Source organism: Peromyscus eremicus, chromosome 20 (genome assembly GCF_949786415.1).
Source record: "Peromyscus eremicus chromosome 20, PerEre_H2_v1, whole genome shotgun sequence".
Lineage (NCBI taxonomy): Eukaryota > Metazoa > Chordata > Mammalia > Rodentia > Cricetidae > Peromyscus > Peromyscus eremicus.
In genome coordinates, this window is record NC_081436.1 from 5,124,717 (window position 1) to 5,151,816 (window position 27,100).

General features: G+C 46.8%; 1 protein-coding gene across 1 annotated transcript; it reads right to left on the reverse strand.

The window, feature by feature from the left end:
- Positions 1 to 25,902: 25,902 nt before the first annotated feature.
- LOC131897103 (olfactory receptor 11A1-like) lies at positions 25,903 to 26,844 on the reverse strand. Its single transcript, XM_059247984.1, has one exon. It carries the CDS (start codon positions 26,842 to 26,844, stop codon positions 25,903 to 25,905), a length of 942 nt encoding a protein of 313 aa, XP_059103967.1.
- Positions 26,845 to 27,100: the final 256 nt, after the last annotated feature.

Here is a 27,100-nt window from a genome sequence, read left to right on the forward strand (position 1 = left end):
CAAACGCTGTAAACCAGCTCTCAGCAAGCTGTGGAGGGAGCTCCGGGGATGCGACTTCCTTGGGTTGTCACAGTGTTGGGGAAACTTTCAGTGATGTACCTGTCTTTGAGTCATCCATGTTGCTGTCAGTCAACAATAAACTCAACAGTCCACTGAACTGCTTGGGTGGAATAATTTCTTGGGTGTGTCGTTGGTGTCCTATCTGAGGTGGTAGGTGTTGGGGTATCCTGTCCCATTTCCGTCACTACCCCCGCCAACACAGCATGACTGCAGTGGCTAGTACTGACCACAAGAGGGAGCTAGAGAGACGGTGCTGAGTCCCAGCCAACCTCTAAGGTCGGGAAATCGGCTAGTCCAGGAAAAGTGGGAGAGGAGGCAGAGGTGAAAGTAAGGAAAGATGGGAAGAAAGCAGAGTGAGGTGGTTAAAGGAGCAGAAGCTGAGGTGAACGATGCAAAGGAGTGGGCATCACTCCAACAGCCCAGCAGGGACCCGAGAACCTACTCAGGGAAGGAAAGTAAGTGAAAAACACGGCAGGGAAGCACTTTGATCACATACCTTCCTGCCAGGGTCTCTCCGTGCAGCCCTGGCTGTCCTGGAACTCACTCTGTAGACCAGGCTGGCCTCTGCCTCCCAAGTGCTGTCGCCACCACTGCCTGGCACATACCTTCATTTCAAAGTCCTGTTTTTACTGGGCGGTGGTGGTGCATGCCTTTCATCCCACTCAGGAGGCAGAGGCAGGTGGATCTCTGAGTTTGAGGCCAGCCTGGTCTACAGAGAGAGTTCCAGGACAGGCTCCAAAGCTACACAGAGAAACCCTGTCTCGAAAAACAAAACAAAACAAAACAAACAAACAAACAAAAAAAAAAAAAAAAAAAAAAAAAAAAAAAGAAAGGAAAAGAAAGCTGGTGTCACTGTAATACAGATCCTGTTAGAAGCACTCAGAATGTCCACAGAGTAGCTCAAGGCTTTCCATTGCCGAGTGCCACTGGATTATTGAACAGTTACTTCAGTGAGCTACCTCAGAGACAGCTGAAGGTAAGAAAGGTGCTGTCCCCATATGTTGATCATTTCTACTGTGCACAGACAAGAAATGCTTTAATGCTCCATGTGATTTATAACCTGTATTAGCAAGGCTAATAGCTCTAAGCATCACTTGATTCTTGCCATTACAAGAAAAGATCCACACACAAAATATACAAATAAATCCTACAGTCTTAGGGATTCTTTTTTTTTTTTTTTTTTTTATTCCCCCATCCCCCTTTCTTTTTTTTCAACAGGGTCTCACCTTGTAACCCTGTTTGGCCTGGAACTCCCATTGTAGACCAGGCTGGCTTCAAAGTCAGAGATCTCCTGTCTCTGCCTCTTTAGTATTACCAGAGGACCCAGGTTTGATTCCTAGGACCCACATGGCAGCTCGCCCTGTAATTCTGGTTTCTGGGCATCCAACACCGTCTTCTAGTCTCTGAAGGCACTAGACATGTATAGAGTGCACAAATGTGTATACAGGCAAAAATACTTACAACACATTAAAAAAAACAAAAAGTTAGCTGCAGCCTTTAATCCCAGCACATGGGCAGGTAGGTCTCTAGGTTTGAGACCAGCCTGGTCCAGCCTGGTCCAGCCTGGTCTAGCCTGGTCTACAGGTTGAGTTCCAGAACAGCCGAGGCTACATAGAGAATCCTAGTCTTGAAAAAGCAAAACAAAGTTAGTTTGCAAGCTGGGTGTGGTGCACACACCTTTAATTCCAGCACTCGGGATGCAGGGGCAGGTGGATCTCTGGGAGTTCAAGGTCAGCCTAGATTACATAGTGAGTTCCAGGACAGCCAGGGCTACACATAGACCCTGTCTTCAAACCACCAAAAGTCTGCATAAGTGGATTAGTTTTTTTTTAAAGATTTATTATATATGTCTTCCTGTATGTCTGCATGACAGAAGAGGGCATTAGGTCCCATTGTAGATGGTTGTGAGCAGCCACCATGTGGTTGCTGGGAATTGAACTCAGGACCTCTAGAAAAGCAGCCAGTGCTCTTAACCTCTGAGCTATCTCCCCAGTCCAAGGGTTAAGTGTTTTATAGACAAAGAAAAACTGCATCAGAATCATCTGTAGTCATCATCATCATCGTCTTCAACTTCCTTTTCTTTCTTCTTGGCGCTCTCATCCTCATTTTCCTCCGAGTCTTTTTTTCTTTTTCCAGCCTTGATGGTGCCTTTTTAAAGCTGCCTTGGCTCTTCCTTTGGCTCTTCGTGTACAGTGTATTTTCTTCGTTTTCCCGGAGTTCGTCAGCCTTGTGCTGACGAAGCTCTTTGTCATCCCAGCAGATCCACAGCAGTGTTCTTCCACATCTCCCCAGTTTCTTGGGAATATAGCTGATGGGAAGGTTGGGATGATCTCCCTTGATTCTGGGACCATAGTCAAAACAAGGCAAAGGAAAGGCCGAAGGAGCCTCTTAGTTACTTGGAATTACTGTGGCAAGACAGCTGACCAAAGCCGCTAAGGCAGGACACAGACTCATCGCAGCAGAGGTGTGGAGAAGCGGAACAGCTCACATCATGGTGGCCAGGAACCAGAAGAGAGGGAATATAAGAAGGACCCAGGGCAAGCCAGGGACCTAACTTCTGGGTTCCATCTCCTGTGAACATCTTCCAGTTACGTCGTAACACCAAGACTCCATCATTTGGTCACATGATCCATTCATTTGGCTCATCTGGTCAGAACCTTCCTGACCTAATCATCTCTGAAAATGTCCTCAAGTGACACCCCCATAGGTACACTCTACTGATCTCTTAGCTTTTTCTCAAGCCAATCAAGTTGACAATTAAGGTTAACCATCACAGAACTGGAGAGATGGCTTAGTGGTTAAGAACACTTAGCTGCCTTTCCAGAGGACCCAGGTTCAGTTCCCAGCACCCTCATGTCAACTCACAGCTATCTGTAACTTCAGTTCTTGGGGGTTCAGTGCCCTCTTTGGATCTCCGAGAGCACCAGGCAAGCACATGGTGCATAGACATGTATACAGATGAAACACCCATACTCGTAAAATTTAAAAAGTAATTAAAACAACAAAATTAACTATTATAAGCTCCTTTGCGTGTGGTGAGGCGCCTGTAGCTCAGTGGTTCTCAACTTGTGGGTCGCGACCCCTTTGGGGGTTGAATGACCCTTTCACAGGGGTCGCCTAAGACCATCTTCACATCGGGTATCTGCACTACAATTTATTACAGTTATGAAGTAGCCACGGGAATAATTTTATGGTTGGGGTCACCTCACATGAGGGACTGTATAAAAGGGTCGGCAGCGTCAGGAAGGTTGAGAACCACCGCTGACGAGAACTTGCTATGTAAGCCTGCTGGTGCTTGTCAGACCACACACAGCCTGGGTGGTCATTGAACTCTTGCCTTGGCCTCCTGAGTTCTGGCATGAACTTCATTTCTGTTTCCTCTTGAGGAGGAATCTAGGTTTTCCTTCCTCTTTCATAATGGGCCTTTCCTTCTTGGCCATGCCTTCCAATTTTCCATCTATAGCTTTATATACTTAGAAATTCCAAGAAGCAGAACAGAGCCCCTGGCACCAGACCCTGTGCCTCCTGCCAAGTCTGGCAACAGTGTGGAGGGTGACTTTTTGTTATGGATGGCGGTGGCCACGCCATCTGTCTCCAGCCTCATCTCTCCTGGCCTGTTGGCATTTCGCAAATGTAGCACAAAGTCCCTTGTGCTTCATGAGTTTTGTACATGCCTCTCCTCTCCCTGGAGTGCTTCCTCCAACAAACATCTCTCTCTTCAATACCTTTCTCCTGATTACTATTCAGCAGGTCTCATCTTAAAAATTCATTTCCTCAGGGAGGCTTTCCTGACTCCAGGTGTCTGTGCTGTGACTTAAAAGCATCATCAGAATGTAGAGTGCTGCCGGGCGGTGGTGGCGCACGCCTTTAATCCCAGCACTTGGGAGGCAGAGGCAGGCGGATCTCTGTGAGTTCGAGGCCAGCCTGGGCTACCAAGCGAGTTCCAGGAAAGGCACAAAGCTACACAGAGAAACCCTGTCTTGAAAAAACAAAAAAAACAAAAACAAACAAAAAAAAAAAAAAAAAGAATGTAGAGTGCTGAGCAAATCTATATTCAGTGTTTGTCCCTCCAAATAAGAGGACACATACGAGGACTCTCTGATCTTCCCACTGTTCCATCCCTGCAACAAGGTAGTGCCTACTGTGTATTCACATTGAATGATGATGATTTAAAATGTAATAATTATTTATTATTATTGTGTATGCATAGGTCATGGCACACATGTGGAGGCCAGAGGATGACTTTTTGTTGTTGCTGTTGTTGTTTTTCAAGACAGGGTTTCTCTGTGTAGCCTTGGCTCTCCTGGAACTCTCTCTGTAGACCAGGCTGGCCTCGAACTCACAGAGATCCACCTACCTCTGCCTCCCCAGTGCTGGGATTAAAGGCGTATGCCACCGCCACCTGGCAGGGCATTGTCTTATAAGGTGTCCTGCTTAGGTTTTTGTCAACTTGGCATCTGGGAAGTCATCTGGGAAGAGGGAACTTCAGCTGAGAAAATGCCTCCATCAGGTTTGCCTGTAGGCAAGTCCCTGGGGTCATTTTCATGATTAATGATTGATGTGAGAAGGCCCAGCCCATGGTGGGTTGTATCACCCCTGGGAAGGTGGTCCTGGGATGTATAAAAGAACAAACTGAACAAACCACAAGAGCAAGCCGGTAAGCAGCACTCTTCCATAGCCTCTGCTTCATTCCCACCTTTAGATTCCTGCCTTGAGTCCCTGCCCTGGCTTCCCCGATGATGAAACTGTAAACTATAAGACAAACAAATCCTTTCCTCCTAACCTGCTTCAGTCATGGTCTTTATCATAGCGATTGAAATTTAACTAGGACATAAGAATATTAGACATACGGGGAACTGCCAGACTGCATTATAACCTCGTGTTGATTAATTGTTTCTATAGTTACCTTTGTCCCAGACAAAGACACAGTCCACAGTCCTGGGGCCAGGACATCAGCGTTTTCTACTTTGGGAGCCACATTGCAACTTCTACCACTAGGTTGTTAGTGGTAAAGCTGGCCTCAGGACCCAAGTAGACTCACGTATAGTCTTTCTTCATGGTGCTCTTATATGAATTCCTGTTTCTGTAACACATTTGGGTTACATACATGATCATAACTCTGAATTCTAGCTGAGTTCCTGTAGGCAGTGTGTGTGTGTGTGTGTGTGTGTGTGTGTGTGTGTGTGTGTGTGTGTGTATTTGTGTGTGTGTCTTTTTGTTTTGAAGTCTCACTGTGTAGCCCTGGCTGCCCTGGAACTAGCTATAAAGACCAATTGACCTTGAATTCACAGAGATTTGCCTGCCAAGTGCTGAGAGAACAGTTTTCTTTATTTGTGTGTGTGTCTGTATGTGGAGCTGTTCATGCATTTGTGTGTGGAGCTGTGCATGCATCTGTGTGTGTAGCTGTGCATGCATCTGTGTGTGTAGCTGTGCATGCATCTGTGTGTGTAGCTGTGCATGCATCTGTGTGTGGAGCTGTGCATGCATCTGTGTGTGGAGCTGTGCATGCATGTGTGTGTGGAGCTGTGCATGCATGTGTGTGTGGAGCTGTGCATGCATGTGTGTGTGGAGCTGTGCATGCATCTGTGTGTGGAGCTGTGCATGCATATGTGCGCACATGTATGCAGAGGCCAGAGGACAATCTGGAGTGTCATTCCTTAGGAACCATCCACCTTTATTTTAGGACAGGGTCTTTACTGACTTGGAACTTGTCAAATGGGCTAGACTAGCTGGCCAGTGAGTCTCAGGGACCCACCTGTCTTTACCTCACCAGTGCTGGAATTAGAAAAGCAAGCTGCCATGCTGGGTTTTTGTTTGTTTGGTTTTTTGAGACAGAGTTTCTCTGTGTACTTTTTGGTGCCTGTCCTGGATCTCGCTCTGTAGACCAGGCTGGCCTCGAACTCACAGAGATCCGCCTGCCTCTGCCTCCCAAGTGCTGGAATTAAAGGCGTGTGCTACCACCGCCCAGCTTGATTTTTGTTTTTACTGTGGGTTCTGGGGGCTGGACTCAGACCTCATGCTTGCAAGGAAAACGCTTTATAGACTCAGCTGCCTCTCTAACCCTCTGCGTTCTATTTCACTAACAGCTTTACTGTAGCGTACTCAACACACAGTGAGCTGCACATATTTAAAACATAGTCTGCTGGGTAGAAATTTTTATTATTCGTGTGTGTGTGTGTGTGTGTGCATGTGTGTGGAGGGTGTATGAAGGTGAACAGGGAGATCTCCCTAAAAGGTTGCAAGGGGACACAGCTTTGGTTTTACTGTGCATGCACCCAAAACCAGTCCAGGCTAGACCAACTCTTTAATTTTTCATGTCCAGATATATTGGGAATATGCTTGAATAGAAACCGTCTAAAACATTTTTCTTGAGACAGAGTCATTCTGTGTAGACCTAGCTGTCCAGGAGCTTGCTATGTAGACCAGGTTGGCCTTGAACTCAGAGATCTGCTGCCTCTGCCTCCCGAGTGCTGGGAGTAAAGGCGTGCGCCACCACCGCCCGACCCCAAACCTTTTCTTAAATCCCCATGCCACTTTCCTCTCCCATACCTCCTATTCCCCCTCCCAAAGCAATCACCAATCTGGTTTGTGGTACTAGATACTATTTTGCACTTTCTGGAGTTTTATGTAAGTGGAATTATGTAATTGTGCTCTTTTTCTTAGTATAAATATTTTGACTCAAATACATTGTATGTGCCACTGGTCTATTTTGAGATCGGGTACATCGTAGGTGACAATGGTTTGCTCCTTTTTGATGCTCGGTACTGTGCTATTGTGTATTGCTCCGGAAAAGTGAGATCCTTTTGTGTGAAGAGTGACAACATCGTGCCACACGACTGAAAGGAGAGGCAGGCAGATCCAGAGTTACACAAAATGCAATCTACTGGGGGCTTACGGACAGGGGTGGATCATAGGTGGCCGTAAGATAGCTCCCAACCTCGCTAAAGATAAGTCATTCTCAACCAGAATATGCTTGGATTTTTAGGAAAACAAACCAAACCTGTTAGCATGTTTGTCTTGGTTGAGAAACAGTCTGGGCACCAATGGCCACCATACCGTATTTAGCTGGCTGTCCTGGAGATGGATATAGGGGTCACCAGCAAGCAAAATGGTAACTATGACCAAGATGGCTGTGGTCATGTTAAACGGGACCCCTACAAATGGATGAATCACAAGCTGTTTATGTAGTCTAGGACTATAGACATCTAGCTTGTATCTAGTTTTTGGTAATTACAGGTGAAGCTGCTGTAAAAATGAGTGTGTGTGAGCTTGTGTGTACGTATATTCCCTTTCTCCTTGAGCACATGTTTAGGAGAAGAATGACTGGAGGAGAGAGACAGGCGGTCAGTGATGTTGGGCATCTTTTGTCAGGTGTCTGTGCTTCATCATGTTCCTTCTTTAGTGATGGCTCTGTCCACAGTCTCTCAGCCACAGTCGGGGATGGGATCTATAACCCTGACGTCCATTCTTTTTCCTCTCCTTGAGCTGGATTTTATTACTCGAATAATAAGGATTTCTAAGAATAGAAACTACAAACTCAATTGTCTTCTGCAGAAAAGAGGAAGTTCGCTGGCTTGAAACAAATCGAGACTGTTGTTGATTGTTTTTGCTCTTTGTTCTTTGGGGGGCCCGCCACCCAGCTCCCAAATAATCACACACAGAGACTTATTATTACTTATGAATGCCTGGCCTTAGCTTGGCTTGTTTCTTGCCAGCTTTTCTTAAGTTATCCCATCTATCTTTGTCCTTGGGGCTTTTAACTTTCTCTATTCGTGTAGACCTTTTCTTTCCTTCTTACTCCATGTCTGGCTGTGCAGCCGTGTGGCTGTGTGGCTATGTGGCTGGCCCCTGAAGTCCTCCTCCTTCCTCTCTCATTCCTTCTTCTTTCTCCCTTTTTCTTCTATTTATCCTTTCTGCCTGCCAGCCCCGCCCATTCCTTTCTCCTGCTTTGCTATTGACCATTCAGCTCTTTATTAGCCCATCAGGTGTTTTAGACAGGCACAGTAACACAGCTTCACAGAGTTCAACAAATGCAACATAAAAGAATGCAACACATGGGGCTGGAGAGATGGCTCAGTGGTTAAAAGCACTAGTTGCTCTTCTAGAGGACTTGGGTTCAATTCCCAGCCCCTACATGGCAATTCACAAAGTCTATAACTGCTTTCCTGACCGTCCTCTGGCCTCTGTGGACACCGGGCACACACATGGTCACATGGTGCACATACATACAAGCAAAACATCCATACATTAAAAAAAAAAAAAAAAGCAAATTCAGCCGGGCAGTGGTGGCGCACGCCTTTAATCCCAGCACTTGGGAGGCAGAGGCAGGCGGATCTTTGTGAGTCCGAGGCCAGCCTGGGCTACAGAGTGAGTTCCAGGAAAGGCGCAAAGCTACACAGAGAAACCCTGTCTCAACCCCCCCCCCCAAAAAAAAAGAAAAGAAAAAAAAGAATGCAACACATCTTTGCATCATTAAACAGTAAACAAATATGCCACAGCATAAACAAATGTAACACATCTTAAAATAATATTCTATACTAGATACTAAAACATCGAAGTATTAATTGTGTATAGAATAGTTTTTGTTTGTTTGTTTTTTGTTTTTTCGAGACAGGGTTTCTCTGTGTAGCTTTGCACCTTTCCTGGAACTCACTTAGTAGCCCAGGCTGGCCTCGAACTCACAGAGATCCGCCTGGCTCTGCCTCCTGAGTGCTGGGATTAAAGGTGTGTGCACCACCGCCCGGCTAGAATAGTTTTTTTAATGTTTAGAGAACTCTACTCCCTTCACTGTGGCAAGTTTCTATGTGTGGGGGAGGGGTTCTCTCCACTGTGCGCGTTTCTATGTGTGGGGGAAGGAGTCCCTGTAACAGGAATCTTAAAAGTTCTTATTAATGAAATCAAACCTGAGCCAGTTATTGGAGTGAATGCTGGAGGGTCAGAGAACCAGAACAAGCCACAGCTAACCTCACCTGGCCAACTTCTCAGCTGATCCTGTTTCCTCAGACTAGAAGCCTCTGTGTCCTCATATCTGAATGGCTCTCAGCTGAGCTGTGCTGCTAGAAGCCTGAAAGCTTAACCAGCCAAATGCTTAACCAGCCAAATGCTTAACCAGCCAAATGCTTCTAGTTTCTGGTCCTCATGCTTTATATATCTTTCTGCTTTCTACCACCACTTCCTGGGATTAAAGGAATGTGTCACCATGCCTGGCTGTTTCCAATGTGGCCTTGAACTCACAGAGATCCAGAGGGATTTCTATCTCTGGAATGCTAGGATTAAAGGTGTGAGTGCCACCATTTTCTAGCCTCTGTATCTAGTGTTCTGTTCTCTGACCCCAGATAAGTTTATTAGGGTACACAATATTTTGGGGAAGACAATACCACCACAGGTCCCCTCTGCTGTGCACATTTCTATGTGTGGGGGAGGGGTCCCCTCTGCTGTGCGCATTTCTATGTGTGGGGGAGGGGTCCCCTCTTCTCTAGGGTGAGTTGTGGCTTGTCTTCCTTTCTAGGGCAGCCCACTATCTTCTTGTAAAAAAAAAAAAATCAAGATTTTAGGAGATAATTTTAAAAAAACTGTTTTTATTTCTTTCTTTTGAGAATCTCATACAATATACTTTGATCATACTCTTCCTATGTGTGATCAACACATCCTGTGCAGTTGGGGCAACCAAGCTTGTTTACAGAAGCAAAAACATGTGGCTTCTTATCTTACATGAACAGCAGCCCCCAGCATTCCAGGAAGATACCTGTCCTTGGGCAAGTGGGGCTTACAGGTTAGAGGCATTTCTGTGTTACAGATCTCTTAAACACAGTAATTTAAAATTAAAATATAACATTAGCCCTCATAGTACATTAAAAGATTGCCTTGAGTATGAAGAGACTTGGAACTTTTTAAAAAAAACAATTTATTTATCTTTATTTTATGTGCATTGGTGTATGCATGTATGTCTGTGTGAGGGTGTCAGATCTTAGAGTTATAGACAATTGTGAGCTGCTATGTGGGTGCTGGGAATTGAACCTGGGTCCTCTAGTAGAGCAGTTGGTGCCCTTAACCACTGAGCCATCTCTCCAGCCCTGAGACTTTGGACTTGTAAACTTGTTGAGACTAAGAGAGAATATAAGGACTTTTGAAGTTAAATTGAATGCACTTTGCATTATGATATGACCGCGATGGGGTTGGGGATTTAACTCAGTGGTAGAGCGCTTGCCTAGCAAGCACAAGGCCCTGGGTTCAGTCCTCAGCTCTGGGGGAAAAAAATGATATGGCCGTGAGCCTATAGGGTCAGAGAGTAGAATGTGGTGTTTGAATGAGAATGGGCTTGTATGTTTGAAAACTTGGACTCCAGTTGATGGAACTGTTTGGGAAGGAGAGGAAGGTGTGACCTTGGAGGAGGTGTGTCACTGGGGGCGGTGTTGAGTTTTCAAAAGACTCATGCCATTCCCATTGTGTTCTCTCTGTCCCCTACTTGAAAATCAAGATGTAAGCTCTCAGCTGTTCCTGGCACCATGACTCCTCCATTGTGGACTCTCACCCTCCAAAACCCTAAGCCCAATTAAACGCTTTATTTGTAAGTTGTTTTGGTCATGGTGTTCCATCACAGCAATAAGAAAGGAACTAGGACAGTTTACTTCTATAACCTGACAGTAAGACCCTATTGCCGAAGACACCACAAACTTATGTCATTGAATGTGGAGAAACTGAACTAGTGCTCAACTGAATACTTGACCCCGCTGAGCAATGTTCGTAGTGTTGGAAGGTACTATACAAGCTACCAAAGGGAAAAGTCATCATTAATCTTACCCAGCTATGAACCTTTCCACAATAGTGACCTCTCTGTAAGTTATGCCCACTGATACAATAATGGCATAAATGTGGGAGTAACCAACCATTTTCTTTTTAATTGGATTCAAGGCCCACTCCGTGAGACGGAACCACTACTTGACCCTGTTAATGAGGCCAAGAACCTGAGTCATGGGCCCTAGGGGAGAAATCTACTATTACTCTGATAAATGAGCACACCAATAAAGTGACTACTAATGACATATTGTTATACCAGTAGATCAGTGCATCCCTCAACACTCATCAGAGAAGCTTCTTCTTGTAGTACATAGTAATGAACACAGATACCCGCAACTGGACAGTGTTCAGAGAAGGAGAGACATTGGACCACACAGCCCCAAATGGAATATATTTATCACACCCCTACCCTCAAGGCTCAGAGATCTATGTGGGGGGGGGGGAAGGCCGAAAGATTGTAAGAGCCAGATATGGTGACAACTCCAAGGAGACAGGATTCTCCCAAACACAACAGGGCTGATGCACATATGCTCTCACAGAGACCATGACAGCAGACGCAAGACTAGCACACGCTCAAACCATCAAAATCTCAGCACAATGGAAGAGGAGTGGGCACGAAGTCCCACCCACCCCAGCCAAGAACCTTTCCGCAACTCATAGCTGCCAGGAAAGAGAAAATGAATTTTCTCCAGTGGAGTGACGCTGAGTGTATCAACCACTCCAACGCTGATTAATCGGATCCATGGGTTTTGTGAGTGCGCGGGTGTGCATGCTTTTTCTTTGTCTTGTTTTTGTTTGTTTGCTGTTTGCTTTTGAGAGAGATGAAGAGGGAGCAGTAACAATGGACCACTGGTTAAGGGACCAGGGTTCAGTTCCCAGAACCCACACCGTGGCTCACAATGGAGGTTCAACCTGTAACTCTAGTCCCAGGGGGTCCAATGCCTCTTCTGGCCTCCTCAGGCCCCTGCACACACAGGGTGCACATACACACACTCAGGAACACACACACACACACACACACACACACACACACACACACACACATCAAGTTAGTCAATAATTTTTGTTGTAGCTAGAGTTTTCCTGCCTGGCCCACAGTCAGGACAAATCTCTCTCACCTGCCAGTCCCACAGCCGCTCAAACCCGACCAAGTAAACACAGAGACTTATATTGGTTACAAACTGTATGGCTGTGGCAGGCTTCTTGCTAACTGTTCTTACAGCTTAAATTAATCCATTTCCATTAATCTATACCTTGTCACTTGACTCGTGGCTTACTGGCATCTTCACATGCTGTTTGTCATCGTGGCGGCTGGCAGTGTCTCTCTGACTCAGCCTTCCACTTCCCAGCTTTATTCTCCTCCTTGTCCCGCCTACACTTCCTGCCTAGCCAATGGCCAATCAGTGTTTTATTTATTGACTAATCAGCAACACATTTGCCATACAGAACATCCCACAGCATTTTGTAATAAGTGCGAGAAAGAATGTGAAATTCAGCGAAGAGGGAGGGTAGAGGAACTGGGTGGGAGGAAATGGGGAAGAGGAAAGAGGGAGAGGGAAGAAAAGAGAAGAATGCCCTCGGGCTGGTGAGATGACTCGGCAGATAAAAGCACTCGCTGTCATAGCCTGACAATCAGAGTCTGATTTCTCAGAACGTGGAAGGAGAGAACCAACTCCTATGTAAGTTGTCCTCTGGCCTCTACATTCATGATGAGGCACACAAGCCTGCACATGTATACAAACACACAGAATCACACACACACACACACACACACACACACACACACACACCCCAATAATAAATAAAAATGAAAAAGAATGGGGTTGGAGAGATGGGTCAGTGGTTAAGAACCTTGTTCCTCTTTCAGAGGTCCTAAGTTCAGTTCACAGCAATCACATGGCTGCTCACAACTACCTGTAACTTCAGTTCCAGGAGATCCGATGCTGTCTTTTGATCTCAATAGGCACCTGTATACACATGGTAAACATGCATACACTTGGGCACTGTGGAAGAACTTTGGAATTTTGGACCTGTGGTAGTTTGAATGAAATTAACCCCCATAAACTCATAGGGAGTTGCACTATTACGGGATGTGGCCGTGTTGAAGTAGGTGTGGCCTTTTTGGAGGAAGTGTGTCACTGTGGGGGCGGGCTTTGAGGTCTCCTATGCTCAAGCTACGCCTAGTTCACTTTACTTCCTGTCGCCTATAGATCAAGATATAGAACTCTCAGCTCCTTCTCCAGGACCATGTTTGCCTGCATGCCACCACGTCTTGCCATGATGATAATGGACTAAACCTTTGAACTGTAAGCCACCACAATTAAATGTTTTTCTTTATAGGAGTTGCCGTGGTCATGGTGTCTCTTCACAGCAACAGGAACACTAACTAAGACAAACTAGAAAAGCCATTGAGTGTTGAGATCTCAGTGGGGTGTTCTGTAGGAGCTTGGGAGATAAGAATGTTGAGAGCAGTGCAGGGGATGGAGACCTGGCTTGTGAAGTTTCCGAGGGAGGCAGAGACTCTACCAGGCCTTTTGTGTGAAGAGTCTGTGGTGTCTGGTCAGCTGGAGCTGAAGAACTGGCTGTGATTAACAAGAGACCAGAAACCACTAAAGTAAAACCTTTGCTTTGCTGAGACAATTGAGAAGAGTCAGGGGGGGGGCTGAAGAATCAGTTGTGGATTGAGAAGAGACCAGCTTCGCTGAGGTGAAGTCTTCTGGGAAGTGTTTCCTCAGGGTTAGTCACAAAAACTGTGTTCTTAGAGGCGGCCAAGGTCGTACCTTGTGCTGGCAGCTGAACTTGGCAATGTGTACGAGTCACCAGGTGGTACTGGTTTTGAAGGCATGGAGGGGTCATGAAGAGCAGCTGAGGTTTGGCATTGTGCGGCAGGGCCGGAGTCCCTGAAGAGAGCCCAGGAGAGGATGCTGGTGAAAGTGTAGCCCAGCTGCAGCAAGGGAACCCAGCATTTTGGAGATGCCAGTACCATGGATGACCACCAAGAACAGCAGCAGCAGTGGAGTGGAGCCAGCTGGAGCCTAGAAGACAAGCTGTGTGTGCTGCAGAGGACAGAGCTGGAGAAGAGACCCAAGCCTCTTGGAAGAGTCCAGGAGGTCGTGAATGGGTCCCAGATATTGAACATTGAGTTGTTCACACAGTTGGAGTTTGGTTTTGCCTTGATTTAATTGTGACTGTGTCCTGGCTCTTCCCTCTTGAAGTAAGAAAGTATTTAACTTACTTTCGATTTTATAGGAGCCAGCCAGTAAGCAGCATGGCCTCTGCTTCAGCTGTTGCCTCCAGGTTCCTGCCTTGTCTGAGTTCCTGTCCTGACTTTTTGATGACGAACTGACATAGAAGGGTAAGCTGAAATAAACCCTCTCCTCCCGAGGTTGGCTTGGTTATGGTGTTTCATCACAGCAATAGCAACCTTAACTAGGACAGGCACACACACATACACATAAAATAAATAAATATTAAAAAAAAACTCTGAATAATACCACAGTAGGAAGACACTCGGAAGAGGATTCAAACACATTACAGATCACTTCCTGAGATCTGATCTATTAAAAACTTGCCATTCACCCGACTAGCCCCATTCTACAAGCCCTAAAACCTGCAGAGGAATATGGGCTATTTCATGATCTGAGGCCAGCCAATGAGACTGGTACCTAAACCCCTGCCTACCGGCAGATCCACATACTCTAAAAGATAATCTACTCTGACAATTTCATACATGTTTATAATCCACTCTGGTCATACACATCCCTCTACCCTCTCTAACCCTCTTCCCACCTCCAGGAACTCCCCACTTTCTCCCACTAAGCCCCCACCTCACATAAGTCAGCTCCCAGGAGGTGCCCAGTTTTCGGTCCTGGACCTTAGAGATGCCCCGACTCTGTTTCTATTTGCCTTTGATGGGGAGCTGTCAAAAGAAGCAGTGTGCACAGGCTGCATTGACCTAGACATTCAGAGGTAGTCCCCGTTGATTTGCCGGAGACTGGAAAGGGACCCTGGATAACTTAGAGGCAGGGGCTGTTTTTTCGTGTGTGGATGACCTGCTGATCTGCAGTCAGAGACTTCTAACAAAATGCCATAAAGACCTTAAACTTCATAGCTTCAAGGGGATAGTGTCCAAAAGGCTCAAATTGTCCTCCAAAACAATTGTCTCCTGATTACACACAGCTACTAACTGTGACTTAGCCTTAGCAAACACCAAACACCATTGTAGGTCCTTTTGGGAGGTGACAAGGTTATGCTAGGTTTGGTTCCCAGATTTTGGAACGATGGCTAAACACCTTCATGAAGGCCCCGGGGTCTTGGGGTGGTTTGAATGAGAATGTCCCCCAGAGGCTCAGCTCTTTGGATTCTCAGTCTCCAGTTGTTGCTGTTTGGGTTGGTTGAGGTGGGGACTGGTTGGAGGAGGCATGTCACTGGGGGCCAGGAGGGGTGTGTCCTTGAAGATTCAAAGCCATGAACTATTTCTAGTTCATTCCTTCTGCTTCCTGTTTGTGGTTCAAGATGTGAGTCTTCAGCTTCCTGCCCCTTCCGCCTTGCCTTCATTCTGGAACCTTCCCTCCATCATCATGGACTCAAACTCTCTGGAGCTGTCACAATGCCATCGTGGACTTCTAGAGGTAAGAACATCCTGCATCAAAGCATTGTCAAAAGATGTCCACTAAAGAGTCACGTGGAAGGCGTTAGCCCTTTGTACTAGTCAGGGTTCTCTAGAGAACAGAACCAATAGGATGAACATATGTATACATACATATTAGGTATTAGGTCAGTTTGAAAATGGTGACAAGAGCAGAATCCCACCGGAGAGCTGAGGCCCCAGCAGTTACTTCGTGCTTGAACCTGGAAGCCTCTCAATGGTCCCACAAGAGCTGTCTCCCACTGAGGGGCAGCTGCTGTTTGCTCCGTAACTAGACAGGGTGGCTCAGTCCTAGTGTGGCACCAGAAGTCCAGAGGTTCCTGGAGAGCTTATAGCTTTAACATGCTGATTCTGATATCAGGGAAAGAACCATCCTCAGCAACAGGGTAAATAAACTCAGTGGCAAGAGGGAAGGCCACTTGGGCAAGAGGGAGTCAACTTCCTTCCAAATAAGATTTTCAGGGCTGGGGATTTAGCTCAGTGGTAGAGATCTTGCCTAGCAAACGCAAGGCCCTGGGTTTGATCCTTAGCTTAAAAAAAAAAAAAAAAAAAAAAAAGATTTTCGTCTACACTACACTAGGCCCACAATCGGGGCAGGCCTTCCCACACCAACCAGGTCAATCAGGGCACTTCCTCGTTCAGGTGCGGCTCCCTGTTCAGGTGATTCTAATTTGACATTTTATATGCATACATACATACACACACATACACTGTTAAACTACATATAAAATAACACACACATACACTTTAAGCTGTATATAAAATAATGCTTTTATTTTAGAAATACAGAACTAGCATCTACAATAACATGTACCTAAACTCAGCACTGGTAGATTTATATAGGGAGAAAAAAGGAATTAGATTAGATTTTGGATAAGAATCAAAGCCTGTCAGTTAATGGTTGGATTGTTCTAGGCATGGACTTTAAATTCCTTTCATCAGACTATAACTAGGATTAAGGCCAGGGAGCCCCACCTCAACCTCCATTTGGGGTAAACAATCACAAAATAAGGGTATAGGAAACGTATAGATAACTATAACTCAAGGACGGTCTGTTTCTGTAGCTCAGAAGTAGAGGCATATCAGCCTATGTGCATGCCAAGGGTCTGTGCCCAGTGCTGGGTGGGGGCAGTGCACACCCACCCACGGAGTACAGAATCTGCATTCTCATGGCAAAGGGCTGAGAAGCCAGAGCACGCACAAGACGCCGACCCAGAGAGAAATGAGAAGCTTGGGCTTGTCATTTAGAGAATGAGCTCTTTAAGACAGTGCCTGGGCCAAAGCTGTCTGCCCGGAAGCAGAGAACAGCCACAGAACTTGCAGGAGCTTGGAAGCAGTAGTTCAGAGCTCAGCAGAGCCGCTCTTAACCCGGATACTGCGTTTCTGGGACGGGCAGATAGTTCCTTGCTGAATGTGGAGGGTGTAGAAAAATTAGTCTCCGTTATAACCTGTGCTTTAAAGCAGAGCCTACAGATCCTGGGACCAGAGAATCAGGGAGAACACTAGCTAAAGGTGACAGCTGGGATGCATCTGCTGTAGGCCGATGCTGGCGAGCCGTCAGAGACGGTTAGCAAACAGAATTCTACACCGACTTAATGTGGATAGTCTGAGAGTTAAAAATGGGCCAGACTTACCCTTGCAAGCAATTCCTCTGGGGGCCATGCTTCATGAGCAGTGCACAGGGTTAGCAGGGGCTGGAACCCTTCTGTGGGGTGAGCAGTCGGGTGCTCCCCCAACCCCTAGCTCTGCCTCTGGCCTCACTGCAGGTGCTGATGCTGCATGGGACCGAGCCTGGCTCCTGAGACACACCTAACTTTATAAACGTGTTTACATTTTGGGTCTTGGTGGGCTAGGACTCCAGCCAAGCAGACCGCAGTGTGTCTCCTGGTGGTTGAGTATAGTCTAGGGATGGATATTTTGAAAAGACGATAAAGCCTGTGGTGAGGGACGACCCCTTCCCACCAAGAAGATTGGTCTGTTTGCATCAGTATTGGTTGCTTGGCAGACAAGCTGATATAATATGGGCAAAACACAGCCAGACAGCGCCCCCGTGTGGCCTGCGCGGCACTTGGTGAAAGGCCTGTATTGCCAAGAGTGCGCGCAGCTCTGGGGCTGACACATGAATTAACCCTGACTTTGGGTTTCACCTGGGAAGGTCAGCAATGGACATTTGTCGTATTGTGTTACCCCTGGATTTAAAAAAAGTTGTTTCTATTTTATGTGCTTTGGTGTTTTGCTATGGGTATCAGGTCCCCTGGAACTGGAATTACAGACAGTTGTGAGCTGCCATGGGGATGTTGGGAATTGAATCTAGGTCTTCTGGAAGAGCAGTCAGTGTTCTTAACCACTGAGTCATCTCTCCAGGTCCACCCGAGGGATTTCTATGTAGCCCTACTATTTGCTGTGGTTTAGAGGCTCAGGACTTGGTGTCTTGAGAAAGGCCTAAGGTAGTGGCCACTTTGTATCATTATATTGATATCTATATAATTATAGACATCTATCTATCTATCTATCTATCTATCTATCTATCTATCTATCATCTATTGATCTATCTATCTATCTATCTATCTATCTATCTATCTATCATCATCAACATCTATTGATCTATCTATCTACCTATCATGCTAGCCTTTGATTTGAAATCCACGGCTGTGAGTCCGAGAGTTATTCTGGGAACTTCTCTAAAACTCATAGAGATGGATGTTGAACTATTCCAAAGTGTGTCTGGTTGTCTGTACCAAGGAAGGGCACACTTAAGTAGGAGTCACCTAACAACAGACATAGGAGAGTCTTGAGACCAATAAAATATATGTGATAATACAAGAGAGAGACTCCTAAGAGATAGGTCTCCTAGAACCAAGTCCCCCAGGAAAGGGACTGCCGTGCACCTGTTTGTCCTATTGCTGTGAAGAGATGCCATGATCTCTCATAAAGGAAAGCATTTAATTGGGACTGGCTTACAGTTTCAGAGTTTAGTCCGTTATCCTCACGGAGGGGAGCATGGAACTGGAGAAGGTGAGGGGATTCTATATCTGCATCCACAGGCAGCAGGATCTGGGCCTGGCTTGGGTCCTTGAATCTCAACTTTGCCCCCTTCCCCACCTCCCCGCCATGACACACTTCTTCCAACAAGGCCACACCTCCTAATCCTTTCACATTGTGCCGTTGTTCCCTGGTGACCAAGTGTTCAAATCTATGAGCCTATGGGGGCCGTTCTTATTCAAACCATCACACCCTCCACCTACTGAACTGGTTCAATAGTGAGGCATAAGCCTCAGAGAAGGAGTGACAGAGCCCTTGTCCACTGATTCGGACAGAAACAGGAGTTGGTCAAGGCGGCCAGTGGGCCTGATTTAGGGCAATGTGGCTGATAGTCTAAGGGAGCCCTCCGCATTCCACGTGTGCACAGAATTTGGAGGAGGCTAGTTTGCTTTCTGTGATAAACCCCACGACCAAAAGCAACTATGCAGAAGAAGGGTTTGTTTGGATTACAGGTTTCAGTCCATCATCCAGGGGAGCCATGGCAGGAACTGAAGCAGAGACCTCGGAGGCACTTGGCTTTGCTTCCACAGCCTGGTCGCACCTGCCTGGGGGTGGCACTGTGCACAGCAGCAAACTAGGGGGTCCACCTTCCAATCCCACACACACGGAATGGGGAGGGTCGCTCACTTAAGTGTGCACATGAATGTACATATATATACATGCACGCAATTTAAAAAGGGAAAACACAAAGAACATGGTTCTGAGACCGTCTCGGGGTGGGAAAGTTTCAGTATTTAGTTTCCTTGCTGGTTGTAAATCCCCCCCCACCGCCAAACTCAGTGGCTTCCGGCATCACTGTTTCCTGGCTCTTGGGCCTGGCAGGTTGTGGTGCCGCCGAGGATCTGATGCTACAGGAGAATCTGGGTTGAGATCAGGCCTGTGCCTTGGGTTTAATACCTGAGTGTGGGGCTGTGTTCTTTTCTGTAATCATAAGGGCACAACAACTCAGACAACAGTATGTAAACACCTTTCTAGTTCCTCCTAGTATCACATCTATTGATATTCTACTGGCCAAAACAAGTCAAAGCTTACCCTTCACCTAATGCAGAAAATATACACTGTCCACAGGAGGGACTGGGAAGATCATGTGACCGAGGGAGGGGTAAAGAGTGGCCTTGGACTGTTGATCCTCTTGCCTCAGCCTCTGAGTGCTGGGATTACAGGTGTGTACCAACACACCCAGCAGGATCTGGTTTCTAAAGTGCTTTGTAAAATGTTGAAAGGATGTTCCAGGAGATTAAGGGGGGAAATCTGTTCATTTTCACTTCATGTGAGTCCTCTGACAACAGAGGCCACTTTCCAAAGTGATATTTGTAAGACTGTAAATATTTACAAAAGAGATTCTGGGAACCTGATTAAGTGCTTTTTTTCTTTTTAAAAAATATTTATTTTTATTGTAAGTGTATGAATGTCTTTTGTGCTTGTGTGTGAGCGCATGCATGTGAGCACACTGTATACATTCCTAGTGCCCTCAGAGGCCAGAAGAGAGGGTCTGAGCTTCTGGAATTGGAGTTACAAATGGTTGGGAGTTGCTATGTGGGTGTTGGGAACCCAAACTAGGTCCCCATTAAGGGTGGTGATGACACACCTTTAATCCCAGCACTTGGGAGGCAGAGGCAGGTGGATCTCTGTGTGTTTGAGGCCAGCCTGGTTTGCAGAGTGAGTTCCAGGTCAGCCAGGGCTACGCAGAGAGTTTTGGCTTTTCTCGAAAAACCAAAAATCAAAACTAACCCCCCCCCTCCGCAACCAAAAAGGCATCCAGTACTCCTAACCACTGAGGCATCTTTCCAGTTCCATGTTTTGCATTTTAAATTCAGTCTGTAGAAGATGGTGGCAAGACCCAGGAGAGCTGGAGAGGGGAGGGGGGAACCCTTGGACAGAGTTAGCATGTGCCTTAGTTAGGGTTTCTATTGTTGTAAAGAGACACCATGACCATGACAACTCTTATAAAGGAAAACATTTAATTGGGGTGGCTTATAGTTCAGAGGTTTAGTCCATTATCATCATGGTAGGACGTAGTGGCATGCAGGCAGACATGATGCTGAAGAAGGAGCTGAGTGAAAAGATGAACGGTGCTAGTGGCAGTGCTGGTTACCGCGGAAAAGTCACGAGCCATGGCCACGACTATCAGAGTTACAGAGGGCTTTATTAGAAGGGAAAGGGGGGAGAGAGAGGGGAGCCAGGCCTGGGGGGAGGGAGCAGAGCAGAGCAAAGAGCAGAGAACAGAGAGTGGGGGGGGGTAGGGGTCCACGTCTGGCTTTTTAAGGCAGGGATTGCATGACTACGTGGTGGGTACATAGTCACCAGTGCCTGCTGATGATGTAAGATGCTGTGCGTGTACAGGATCCTAACATTCCACACTTTTTTTTTTTTTTTTTTTTTTTTTTTGGTTTTTCGAGACAGGGTTTCTCTGTGTAGCTTTGCTCCTTTCCTGGGACTCACTTGGTAGCCCAGGCTGGCCTCGAACTCACAGAGATCCGCCTGGCTCTGCCTCCCAAGTGCTGGGATTAAAGGCGTGTGCCACCACCGCCCGGCACCACACTTTTTGCTTATTATAAAAAAGCAAATGAATAGAAATAGGGGCATCGTTTCTCCTGGAAAAACTGCTTCCAGCTGACTTGGTGGGCATCAGTTGGCTCTTGGGGGTGGGTAAGGAAGGGGGCCTTCTGAGGTAGACAGGTGTTCTGGAATGGTGGGCTGTCCTGCTGCCCTGGAGCCGTCCATCCCTCTTGGCTTGGTACTCTGGCCTCTTTTGTGTCTGACAGGATGCTGGTGAGACAGGAAAAGGCCTGAAGTAGATCTGACCTGTCCAGATGGATTTAAGATGGTTTCGGGAGGTTGGGAAAAATTTGAACATGTTAAGAAGCAGTCATGAGAAAATTAGTGACCATTTGTAGCGTTTAGTACTCTGCTCATATTGGTTAGTGTTGATAAGAGAGACAGAGAGATTGGAACATGTTTTTAAGCTTTATCAGAGACAGATTATTTAAGGCACCTGTTTCCTTTACTAGTTTAGCATCCAGGAGACAGGTGACCAATTGTTGAGAGCATTTAACAGTAATAGATGGTTATATTAAAGTCTGTTTTTATAGAGCCCAGACACTTTAGGGTCTGGGGGTGTAAATACCTTTTAACTGTTACAGTTTCTTACTTGATGATCCCTGGACTCCAGTTCTGTGGTGGTCCTGTACCATTAGCTGAGCAGTGAGTTAGGAGAGGGAACTGGGAAGAGAAAAGCTTGTGGTGCATGAGAACTTATTTCTTTGGAATTAGGGACAGGGCAGAGATCAGGGCCCTGTCTGTGTGCATGAGGAGGAGAAGTACTTCTGACAGGTCTGGAGTGAGGCACATGGAGGGAGCAATGAAATGAAAGCTCCTACCTTAGCTGGAAAATCTTTTCTCATTAAGTAACCCTGAAAGTACAATTAAATCTGGTGGGGGTGGGGGTAAGGCTACTCCCTACCCCAACAATAGGGAAACGAGGAGAGGTGAGATCCCAGCATGTGCCAGCATTTGGCAATTTTGTTCTCAGGCTTTTTTTTTTTTTTTAATCTCTCTCTGGTACACCTTGAACGCCACAGATGAAACTTTCACCTGTGGGGTCAAGAGCCTTGCTCTCCAGATGCTTAAGTTTTAGTCCTATGTCGGGAGTGGGGGGTGGGGAGTGGTGGGGTCTGGGGAACAAGAGACAGATTTTACTCCATGTCTTGAATTTTTTTGATGTCTGCTGGCTTGAGGACATCTTTTGGAAGACCTACCAGGAGGCAGGCTATAAACTGAACTCTGGCTAAAGAGCCATCCTTATTACTGTGATCTCCATGTGGGTCCTGATTGTAAACGTATTTGCATGCATCCTAGCCAGCTTTCAGACCTGTCTGTGCTTCTCAGGGCAGCTTGAGAATGAGTGGGAAGAGTTAAGATGAGTTAAAGCCCGCCCATTGCTGGAGAGCAGAAAGCAGAAGTCAGATAGACAGACGTGGTTGCACGTGGCAGGGGGCTGTAGGGGGAGGAAGAAGGGCTCAGAGCTTCAGTAGAAAGCTTGGGGATAAGGTAACTCTTTTTATTTGCCTGTTCGCTGGCAGAAGTTCCCGTGAAGCTGTTATGTGGCCAAATTTACTGGTATCCTCCTCTATGTCCCATGGCTGCAGCGAGAGAGAAAAATAAAAAATTAAAATAACAAACAGGGACCCCAGGCTCCTATCTCAAGCATTCCTGAGAACAGGCAGCATGTGAATTGACATTAACAGCACAGGTTTCCCAGACCGTTGTCACAGTAGGGGTAAGGGCTGGGGCTTACATACCCATAAGACCCCCTGGGGGCTGGACAGCGTCCTATACTTCATCAAGATAGAATGAATGATATAGCTCAGGCTGCAGCTATGGGGACTCACCAATCTTGGGGAGATGTGGCAGTGGGCAGGAGCTACGGCAGTTGTGAGCACAGTCCCGACGCTGTACCGTGGTGGTGGCGGCAGGCAAATGCATAGTCGCAGGTCCTCGGTTAGGCTTCCAACATTCAGCCCCAGAGGCTGAGTACGCAGAATTTCCTATAAAGTCCACAGCACCAATGAAAGGATGAACGGTGCTGGTGGCGGAGCTGGTTACGGTGGCAAAGTCACGAGCCATGGCCACGACTATCAGAGTTACAGAGGACTTTATTAGAAGGGAAAGGGGGGAGAGAGAAGGGAGCCAGGCCTGGGGGGTGGGAGCAGAGAGCAGAGAGAGAGAGAGAGAGAGAGAGAGAGAGAGAGAGAGAGAGAGAGAGAGAGAGAGGTGGGGGTCCGCGTCTGGCTTTTTAAGGTGGGGATTGTGTGACCATGAGGCAGGTACATAGTCACCAGCACCCACTGATGATGTAAGATGCTTACAGGATCCTAACACTGAGAGTTCTACACCTTGATCAGCAGCCAGCAGAAGGAGGCTGTGTACCACACTGCGTGTAGCTTGAGCATATAAAACCTCAAGCTCACCACCACAGGGACACATTTCCTCCAACAAGACCACATCTCCTAATAGTGCCACTTCCTATGGGCCAGGCATTCAGATACATGAGTCTATGGGGGACATACCTGTTCAAACCACCACATTCTACTCCCTGTTCCCCATAGGCTCGCAGCTATAACATAATGCAGAAATGCATCCAGTCCTACTTAATAAGCTCTCATAGTCTATTACAGTCTCAGCAATGTTTAAAAATCAAAATTCAAAGTCTCTTCTGAGGTTCATGCAATCTCTTAACTGTCATCCCCTGTAAAAACAAAACAAAAAACCGGATCACATACTTCCAACATACAGTGGCACAGGATATACATTAGCATTCCAAAATGTAAGGAAGGGAGCATAGTGAGGAAATACGGTCCAAAGCAAGACAGAAAACCAACTGGACAAACTTGAAACTCTGCATCTCCGTGTCTGATGTCAAAGCGCTCTTCAGATCTCCAGCTCCTTTCAGCTTTGTTGACTGCAACACACTTCTTTCTCTTGGGCTGGTTCCACTTCCTGTTAGCGGCTCTCCTCAGCAGGTATTCCACAACTCTGGTATCTTCAGTATCTTAGGGTCTGCAAGGCAATCCAGGCTTCACCTTCACAGTGTCACACAATGGCCTCTCAAAGCCTCCATTCAGGGACATCCCTACCACACACCTGGTCTCAGCAATCATTGAGACACAACTCAGACTGTTTGTTTGTTTGTTTGTTTATGAGACAGGGTTTTTCTTTGTAGCCCTGGCTGTCCTGGAACTCACTCTGTAGACCAGGCTAGCCTTGAACTCAGAGATCTACTTGTTTTGCCTCCTAAGTGCTGGTATTAAAGGTGTGCACCACCATTACCTGGCAGAATTTATTTTTTTCTTTTTGAAAGAGATGGAGTTTCACTTTGTTGTCTAGTCTGCCCTGAGCCCCTGGGGCTAAGGACACATGCCACCACTCTTAGCTTTTTCCATTTTTAAAGTCTTCAAAGACTCTCTGAGAGAGGCAGAAAGACTTAGTTCTCTGGGTTTAATTTCTCCTTCCTTCCTTCCCTCCTTATTTAATTGCCTCCTTCCTGTCTGTTACTATTTATTGTTCCAATATCAATGATAGCAACTAATTGGGGCTCATAGAGCAGTGGCCTAATTGGTCTCCTGGGCTCCAGGCTTGGGTAGTTTGAGCTTTGGACTGTTCCCTAACTGACCTTTGTTTTCCAAGGCAAACCTCTGGCTAGTACTCCCTATGGACTTTAAGGCTAAGAGTTAATTTCTTCATTTCTGAGCTATCATTTGGAGCATGGCAGGAAGTCCTGTCCTAACTCTGGTTTTAACTACCTCTTCACCCCCTCTTTCCTTTGCTTCCGACTTTAGACCTGGCAGCCTTGGATTACGAATCTAAAGGAGAGGCTGGAGAGACGGCTCACTGGCCAAGGGCACTGGCTGCTCTTCCAGAAGACCTGAGTTCAGTTCTCAGTGCCCACATGGTGCTAAACCTGAGAATATCCAGAGAAAGACTGGTTCCGCATTTTTTTTTTTTTTCTGAGCCAAATTTGAAGCAAGTTTTAATTAAGTACTGGACAGGATGATGAACCATTCCAGGGTTCTTAGGAAATGGTGCGGAGTCACCATCTTTCCCATCATGCCCAATCATGGGCAAGCATGTATCGTGCACCCAATTAGGAGCAAGCATGTATCGTGTACCCAATTAGGGGCAAGCATGTATCGTGCACCCAATTAAGGGCAAGCATACATTATGGCATATTTCCTGCTCATGTACCTCCTGCCCACATGTGATCAAGCACATCTGGTGCAGATGGGTCGAACAAACACAGGACAGACAGGAACTTATTCTCAACTGTCTTAACTGCAACCAGAACCCTTAACTTGCAAGGTCTATTGTTCCAGTCTTGGTCTCCCATTAACTTGCAGAGTGTATTGTTCTTGTTCCTGTTTCGGTCTTCACCACGGCAGCTCACACTGTCTATAAATTGAGTTCCAAGGAACTGCTCGACACCTTCTTCTGTTCTCCACGGTGCCAGGCAAGAGGCATGCACATGGTGCACACACATGTATGGAGGCAAACCACCAATGCAGAAAACAAAATAATAAAATGAAAGAATCTGTCAGTAGTCTCCATCTGGAGTTCCTGCTCAGTTCTTTCATTCTTTTCTGTTTTAATTCATCAAAATGAATGTTTATGAATGAAGTCTGTAGGGACATGCATTTTTGATCTCTACCCACTCACAATGGAAAACTGAAGTTACCTCATTTTGTGAGATATTTGCTTTCGATCCCATTGTTTCGTCTTTTCCACACGAGGGCCTTCTCTGTCTTATTCTGAGGAATGGACTAAGTTAACATCCGGGACACCTCAGTGCGGGCATGTCCTCAGACGAGCTGTCTCCAGAGCCGGTGCAGAGCCCGTTTTACTTCTTGGTTCTTGAGACTGTAGATGATGGGGTTGACCATGGGAGTGAGCACAGTGTAGAGGACAGAGAAGGCCTTCCGGAGCAAGGGGGGCATGTGGTCTGTGGGGGCCACGTAGACCACAACGAGAGTGCCATAAAACAGTCCAACCACACTGAGGTGGGAGGAGCAGGTGGAGAAGGCTTTCTGTCTCCCCTGGCCTGAAGGTATTCTCAACACAGTCCTCAGGATGAAGACGTAGGATGTGACGATCAACAGGAAGGGGCCGAGTGTAAGGCAGCCTGAGATGCTGACGCCAGCTCCCCACATGATCCACACCTCCCCACAGAACAGCCCTACAACCGGGGCGAAGTCACAGAAGTAGTGGTCAATCACCCTGCTGCCCGGACAGAGGGACAGAGGGGCGGCCAAGGCCAGAGTGAAGGCCGAGAAGAAGAAGCCACTGAGCCATGCACCGGTGGCCAGGCGTCTGCAGGACCAGGTGCTCATGAGAACAGGGTAGTGAAGGGGATGGCAGATGGCCAAGTAACGGTCATAGGACATGGCAGAGAGCATGAGGCACTCAGCGGCAGCCAGGGAGGCAAACACATAGAACTGCACGAGGCAGCTGACCAGTGAGATGCTGTCCCCTCCTTCCAGGAAGCCCCGTAACAGCCGAGGCATGATGTTGGATGTGTAGGCGATCTCTAGCAGGGAAAAGTGGCAGAGGAAGAAGTACATGGGTGTGTGGAGGGTCCTACTGGAGGCCACAGCGAGCACAATGAGGATATTGCCACCGACTGTCACCACATAGATGGCTAGAAAGAGGGAGAAAGGGAGGAAGCCCAGGCGTTTTAGCTCCCCAAAGCCCACTAGGATCAGCCAGGTGGTCTGGTTCTCACAGTCACCGTGGGAATTCCTCATGGAAATCTGAGGAAGAGAGATCTTTCAAAAGGGAGGAAGACAGCCAATAACTAGAAGCAATGTTCTATTAGGGCCGCACTCTGCTTGGCTTAATGTTTACACATCACGGCAAGTATTGGAGACAAGCCTTATTGTCTCCTGTTAGTTTGAGAGAAATCAATATCCAATGAGTTTACGTCAGTTACTCAAGATCACTATGATGGGATTACGGTTTGACCCATTTGCTTGGCTCCAAATCCTGCATAACGTACTGTTC